This window comes from Urocitellus parryii, chromosome 5 (assembly GCF_045843805.1).
Source record: "Urocitellus parryii isolate mUroPar1 chromosome 5, mUroPar1.hap1, whole genome shotgun sequence".
Classification (NCBI taxonomy): domain Eukaryota; kingdom Metazoa; phylum Chordata; class Mammalia; order Rodentia; family Sciuridae; genus Urocitellus; species Urocitellus parryii.
Window position 1 is genome coordinate 191,957,269 of NC_135535.1, and position 7,822 is coordinate 191,965,090.

Below are 7,822 nucleotides of genomic sequence, written 5' to 3' on the forward strand. Positions count from 1 at the left end.
AATCTAATACCATTGCACCTCTATCGGGATTAGTCGGCACTCCTAGGCCTCGAAGCGTTTGAGTGGCTTGTTGTAATGGCCATCATGAGAGATGATGCTAAGGTCTGCACCTGTATCCAGTAGCCCATTAAATTCATGTCCTTGAATATTTAGTTTTAGCATGGGGCAAGAATCTAAATTTAAAGAAAGCATAGCCCAATCTGCACCTGTGGAGCCTAATCCCTTGGAACCTCTTTCTACAGCATGACTGGAAAATTTATCATATAGGCTTGGTATTATTAGTAACTGTGCTATTCTATCTCCTGGTGAAATTACTGATATACCCTTTGGAGAACTGGATATAATTTTTATTTCACCTTCATAATCAGGATCAATTACCCCAGGACTTATCAAAAGTCCTTTTAGAGTAGAAGAGCTGCATCCCAATAATAAGCCTACTGTTCCTTTGGGAAGAGGTCCTTTCACCCCTGTGGGAATGATTTGAACTCCCATCTCTGGAGTTAGTACTGATTTGGCGGAGGCGCAGATGTCCAACCCTGTGCTCCCTCTGGTTTGTCTGATGAGGGATCTGATGTCCTGGGCACTACCCTGATGGGGTTTTTGGGGTTGCTGGTTTCCTCCAGTGCTCCGTATATTTGTGGTTTGGGGCCCCGGAGCATTGGGGCCCCCTGTCCATTTTTTGGCAACGGAGCCCGATGCCTTTGTCCATGATATTGTGGATAAACACCTTGTCCTTGTTCGTTTTTTGATAATAGAGTACCCTCTATGATGGTTTGAGAACGGCATTCATTAGCCCAATGTCTCCCTCTACCGCATCGAGGGCAAATACCCGGTATTCTACTCCTTTGATACCTAGTTTTGTTAAACCCTCCTCCTATGGGGCAATTCCTTTTAAAATGTCCTGTTTGTTCACAATTGTAGCATGTTCTTGGCCTGGAATCTAAAGCCTGTTTTACTGCAGCTGCCACAATTTGCCCTTGTCCATTAATGTCTCTGGCATCTAAAGCCTGTTTTACTGCAGCTGCCACAATTTGCCCTTGTTCATTAATGTCTCTACATAATTTAATATATGTGTTTAAATCTTCCTGTTTCCATGGTCTAATGATATCTCTGCATGAGTTCCACCATGACATATTGTCTGTTGACTCACTTAAATACCATCTCCTCAAGCTTTAATTTTGTGTTCCTTAAAATACCCAGTTACTCCCAGTTACTCCAAGTTGCCCTAGGACTAAGGTTGGAAAATTTTACATGGATTCCATTTTTGGAGAATTACCATTTATATCACTGAATTGATGATCAGCATTTTTCAAACTTATTTGTCACTGTATAAAACCAATGAATAATATTTAGCAGTACTAATGTTTGGGATACTTGATACTTAAGTTTGCAATTTTTATGTTGTTTCAAATAGAGAATGCATATCCTTTCTAGTGTGTAAGACACAATAAGGGCTCAAAAAAGTACAATGATTATTACAAACCTTAGTTGAAGGTCCTGCTGTATCCTGAGAAATGAACACTTAAAGAAGACTACAGCTGGATCTCCCAGCAGCTGCTGGGTGACACTATGGGAGGGAAGATGCTTGTTTCATCCTTTTCATGTCCCAAGATCTCTGAGCCCTGACTCAAGGTCTTGGCACCCACACACCTGGTAAGGCTAAGAAAGAGACTCTCACAAAAGTTTCATTTAACATGAGAAATAGATGCTACTCTGGCCTGAATCCATAGCAATGTACAGACATGGCTCTCCAACCCTTCTTCCTCAGTTACTAATGTTACAGTGTTACATATGGCATTTATTCAATACCATGAAATAAAATTGGGGTGTTCTGATACGCTATTCTCACCCTTGTAGAAAAGAAAAGTAGTGCTAGCTTTTATAATTGTCATGAATTTGCTTTACCAGGGATCTTTCTGCCTTTATCAAGATCTTAGTCCCTATCTAATGTTCTTCAATGCAACATGGACCACTCCCCTCACACAGGGCACATCTTGTGGGGGCCAACTCACTGGGCTCTTATTATGCTCTGTGGTTCCTAGATGGCTGACTCCATTGCTCTGCCCAAGGACAGGTAGTCCATCATGGGGTAAGGGTCCAGGGGAGGAAAGCTGCTCAGTTCAGAGCAGTAAAGAAGCAGAAACTTGAGTGTAGACGTGATGAGATTTTTCAAAGCCACAAAGTGATTACAGATTTTCAGACTCAAAATGAAAAGACCACTGAAGTATCCTACAGATTTTAAATTCTAAACAAGAAAATATCAGTCTCCAAAACTCACTGAAACAAAAGCCCTTTCAGAGTTCTTTCTTATTCATATTATGAAAGTGAGAAAGGCCCTGGAGGCCCATAATGAGATAACCATTGGGTGGTTGTCTGGCTCTGACCTCACAAAGAGCCATTGTGACATTGTGAGGTTTGGGTTTTTTTTTTTTTTTGGTATCAGGGATTGAATTCAGGGGCACTCAACCCCTGAGCCACATCCCCAGCCCTTCATTGTATTTAGGGACAGAGTCTCACTGTACAGAGGCTGGCTTTAAACTCATGATCCTCCTGTCTCAGCCTCCCGAATCCCTGGGATGACAGGCTTGTGAGGGAATTTCAAACTGCAGGTATATAAGAGCATGGCCGCATCTGGTGTTTTGTCAATAAGTACAGGAAGCTCTTGGTGGTAACCTATCAGACTCCCAGATTGTTAGCACGTTTGTTGGTAGCTAGTGACTGGTGGTTGTGGTCTTTGAATATTGTAGGTTTTTTTAATTTTTATTCATTTATTTTTTGCTTTTGTTTTTTGGCTTTAGTTTAGTAGAAACTTAGGACAATGTGCTTTCTTAGTGCCATAGTAAGCTCCTAGCATTGCAATAGTGAAATAGCTACAAGAATGTTTCTATCCCTGTAAGTTTCCAGGACACAAACAACAATGCCTTTTCCTGATTATGAGGCCCTACATAATAAACTTCCTGTTCCATCTCTGGGTCATCGTTTTCTCCATCAGAATGCAGTGTTCCACCTGATGCCAGCTTTCTCTCAAAAAAAAAAAAAAATACAAACACATAGATATTAATTCCACCATTGCCCCTCACTAGTTTCTCAGGTTTAGCAGTGCAGGTCTTTGTATTCATGTACATTTTACACTGATACAATGTTAGTAATGTAATATAAATCTATTTTCAAATACCTTAGTACTATGGAGGACATTTCAAGCAGTTTCCATGCACTGCAGGGAGCAGTGTAGCATTTCCTGTTATTTGATGGTGGTTTTATGTAGTAGATGAAAGACACTCTGCCCTTTCTACCTGTAAATAAACATAGTTTTACAAGCTTGATGAAATTACAGGACACACATTTTTCCACATCTTTAAGAGGATTTAATAATACATAGTAATTAAGAGTTTGGTCCAGTACAGTGGAAGGCTAAGGAGAAAATCTACTTTCAAAAATGGAAGGTCAGGGCAATTCACAAGCCCTCAGAAATGTAATGGAGAGTTAGAATCTATAAATTGGGGAGTTTTGCTGTCTTTAGAATATTCTAAGAACAAAAAGCTTTTAGATTTCTAGGTTAGGTTGTGAGAATAGAGAGGCAGTTCCCATATTAGTGCTAAGTTTCAATCAACTGCCTTCATAGCCCAACTTTCTTAACAAATGACCCTGTTACATAGTACACTGTAGAACTGGGCAGTTTTTAAAGGCTGAACATATCCTCTCAAGAACTCCTCTGAAGAGTCAGATGCGACCATAAATCTCTCTACTGAAGGAACGAACATGTTGAACTCCTACTATGTACTGTGAGTGCTCTGTATGAATAACTGAGTTTTACAGAGTTGAAGTAGTTTGTCAAGGTCACACATCAACCCAGGTTCTTAACAATCATCTGCTCAGGTAGATACTTGATAAAATATACCTTAGCCAAAGCAGTTTTATTACTCTCAGGAGATAGAGAATTTCAGTGTCAGAAGTTGAGAGGTTCCTGTAGCTAGCTATAGCATATACATTCACTCTTGCATTCATTAATATGCTGTCAGATATTATGGAGAGATACCTATGTACGAAGCACTGTGCTAATGTTAATTATAAGCTCAAATCTGCTAGCTTTTGTCTTTCTAGCATGTCATTGGGAAGAGGAGGCTCTGGGTTTCTCTGGAGAGGTCTTTCTGTCTCTAGAGACCAGGATGGGGCTCTTGGTTCAGTGTGGTTTGTGTCATAAATGGAGATCAGGGTGGGGTCTTGGTTCAGCTTGGTTTGTGCCCTTTTAAGGAGATCTTGGTGGGGCCCTGGATCACCTTGACTTGTGCCCTTATAAGGAGATCATGGAGGGGCCCTGGTTTAGAATGGCATGTGTCCTTATAAGGAGATCAGGACAAGGCCTTTGGTTTGCTGTGGCTTTTGTCCTTATAAGGACAAAAAGGATGGACCCTTGGGTCAGCATGTCTTGTGTCCTTATAAGAAGAACATCACAAGCTTTTATTTAATATGCCTTGCTTTTTTGATTACCTTTCCTCCTATTTAGTTCATGATAGTGGTGAAACATTTCAATTCCCTAACCTCTCATGTTGGGTATGCTCTACAAGGACTTCCTTGTGTTTCCCATGGGGGTTCCATTTAACATGAGAAAGAGATGCCACTCTGGTGTGAATCTTTAGCAACATGACTTCAGTAGTATACAGATGAGGCTTCTGTACCTCTTCTACACCTCTCCCTCATGCATTCATGTTAGTGTTATATATGCTATTTTTTTGATACTATAGAAGAAAACTGGGGTGCTTTCATATTATTCTCTTATGTCTTGTAGAAAACAAAAATAGCACTAGCTTTTTAAAATAATTGTCACAAATTTATTTTACCAGGTTTTTTTCTGTCTCCATCAAGATCTGAGTTCCTATCTAATAATAGTCCTTCAGTGCAACATGAAGGACTCCCCTCACACAGGACACATCTAGTGGGGACCAATTCCATGGGTTCTGGTTTATCATGTGCTCTGGTTTGAATGTAGGTATCCCTCCAAAATTCCTGTATTCAGTTCAGCCTCAATGTAACAGGATTGAGAGCTGGTTAGGCCAGAAAGCCCCAACCCCAGGGATGGGATGTGCACATTACAAGAGCTTCTCCAGTATGTGCAAGAACCTGGTTCACTTCCCAGAACTGCACAAGTGTGGGCACACACACACACCCAGAATTTCATTTATCAAGCTGTGCAGTGATGTATGGCTGTATTTTAATTATCTCTCTTGTCTCTTTGACCAAAATATCCAACAAGAACAACTTGGAGGAGGAGAAGATTCTGTGGGGCTAACAGTTCCAGAGGTCTCAGTTTCTAGATGGCTGACTGCATTGCTCTGCCCAAGGACAGGTAGTCCATCATGGAGTAAGGGCCCAGTGGAGGAAAGATGCTCAGTCCAGAGCAATAAAAAGCAGGAATCTTGAGTATAGATAGAATGAGGCCATTCAAAGCCACAAAGTGATTATAGATTTTCAGACTCAAAATGAAAAGACCACTGAATATCGTACAAAATTTAAATTCTAAACAAGTAAATATCAGTCTCCAAAACCCACTGAAGCAAAAAACCTTCCAGGGTCCTTTCTTGTTCTATTATGAAAGTTGGAAAGTTATTATGAAAGTTGGAAAGGTCCTGGAGGCCCAAAAGTGAGATGACCCCTGGGGGTTATGCCTGGGTGTGCCCGACTCATTTCTGGCTCTGACCTCACAGGAGCCACTGTGAGGCGATCTCAAACTGCGGGTATATAAGAGAGTGGCCGTGGCTGGGTTTTTTGTCCATAAGTACAGGAAGCTCTTGGTGGTGACCTGTCGGACTCCCAGATAGTTAGAGCGTTTGGTGGCGGTTGGTGGTTGGTGATTGGTGGCTGGTTGTGGTCTTTGGATATTGGGTTTTTTGATTTGGGTTTCTTTTTCTCCCTTTTATTTTCTTTGCTTTCATTTTCTGGTTTTTTGTTTTAGTTTTTTGTTTTGGTTTATTATATTTTTTTTAGTTTATCTAGCATCCTTGTTCCTGTTTAGGATGACAGATCAGTGTAGTCAGAGCAGAGTAGAGCTGCAGGAGCAGAGCTCTTGCTCTGAGCCTGCCTTCACGGACCATTATATGGTCCTGCAGGACATTGGGGAAGGGGGCTTCGCCCAGTTGAAACTTGCCCGCCATCTTCTTACTGGGACACAGGTTGCAGTGAAGGTCTTGGCCAAAGGAGCCACGAAATTCACCTTGCAATCTGAACCAGAGATGATGGCGGAATTGGACCACCCAAATGTGATCCATCTCTTTCAGGTCATGGAGACCCAGAAATACCTCTACCTCATCATGGAGCACGCAGGTGGGGGAGAGCTTTGGGATTTCATCCCAACAACTGGCATGGAGGAGGAGGAGGCCCGCAGAATGTTTAGGCAGATCGGGCAGGCTGTGCAGTACTGCCACCAGAAGGGCATCGTGCACCTGGACCTGAAGCCGGAGAACGTGATGGTGGATGACGAACGCAATGTGAAGCTCATTGACTTTGGCCTGAGCACCAGAGTCACAGCTGGAAAGAAGCTGAATAAATTCTTTGGCACTCTCCTCTATGTTCCCCCAGAAATTATCTGTCATCAGGAATATGAGGGCCCCCCGGCAGACATCTGGAGCTTGGGTGTGGTCCTCTATTCAATGCTCACAGGGATATGGCCATTTGAGGCAAGCACCGATAGCAAGCTGAAGAAACTCATCAGGTTGGGCAGGTACATCATTCCTCCACATGTCTCCAAGGAAGCCAAGAGCCTCATCCGAGAGATACTCAAAGTGGACCCCAAGCAGAGGCCCACCATAGAACAGGTAATGGGGCACCCGTGGCTGACCCAGGGGGAGGAAGCTTCACCCAGTTCTCCTTGTGAGGTACTCCCCAAACTCCCGGACCTCACAATCTTGAAAACTATGATCAACATGGGTTATGACCACTATAACACCTGGGTGTCCGTGGTGAGAAGGAAATTCAATGATGCAATGGCCACTTACCGCATCCTCCAGCACCAGAGCACCCAAGGGGAGGCCTCCACAGCCCAGGTGAAGCCCAAGCATTACCCAGGCCCTAAGGATCCTCCCTGGGTCTGCCACAAGAAGTTTCCCAGTGAGCCTGCCCTTCCCTTGCCCTGTGAGCAGCAGCAGCAGCCTGCTAGAAGTGCCAGCATGCCCACCATCACACGCCGCTTCCTCAAGGACACACTGCCTCCCAGCCTAGCCTCCCAGCCTGACCCAGTGCCCAGCCCCTCACCCTCCCAAGAGACCTCCACAAGGCAAGCCCCTGACAGAATCCCGGTTTGGAAGAGGGTGAGGAGGAGGATTGCCAAATGCCTCAGGCAGCTATGCTGCATACCCTGCTTCCGAGGGCCACTCTCCAGAAAGAGAGTGGTTCCCGTGGAAACGCCCAACCCAGACAGACAGAACTGATGGACAGCAGGAAGATGCTAAGCTGTGCGGCTGCTGACATCATGGTGTGTAAGTGAGGTGTGCTGACGGGCTCAGGCTTCTCCACCCAGAGCCAGGCAGGAGCGCATCTGCATCCACCAGAAGAGTCCTCTGCCCCCACCTGCGAAGACACATCCTAAGAGACTTTTCTCTGTGGAACACATCATAAGAGACTTTTCCTGGGACACTTCCTTCCCCCTGTCCTGCTCTTTGTCCTTTCTTCCATGCTTTGGGAGAAATTTATTTTCATTTTCTTTTTTAACATTGTATAATAAATTGTTTTTTAACATTGTATAATAAATTGTTTCAAAGATTTAAAAAATTGTGGGTTTTGTTTTTTTAAGAGAAAGGCCTAAGGACTAGAGCCAGAGCCCAGTAGCTAT

General features: G+C 43.5%; 1 protein-coding gene across 1 annotated transcript; it reads left to right on the forward strand.

The window, feature by feature from the left end:
* The first annotated feature begins 6,011 nt into the window (after nt 1-6,011).
* LOC144255100 (sperm motility kinase-like) lies at nt 6,012-7,421 on the forward strand. Its single transcript, XM_077799121.1, has one exon. It carries the CDS (start codon nt 6,012-6,014, stop codon nt 7,419-7,421), a length of 1,410 nt encoding a protein of 469 aa, XP_077655247.1.
* Nucleotides 7,422-7,822: the final 401 nt, after the last annotated feature.

Coding starts and splice junctions, on each gene's coding strand:
- LOC144255100 (XM_077799121.1), top strand. CDS start 6,012: ATGACAGATCAGTGTAGTCAGAGCAGAGTAGAGCTGCAGGAGCAGAGC.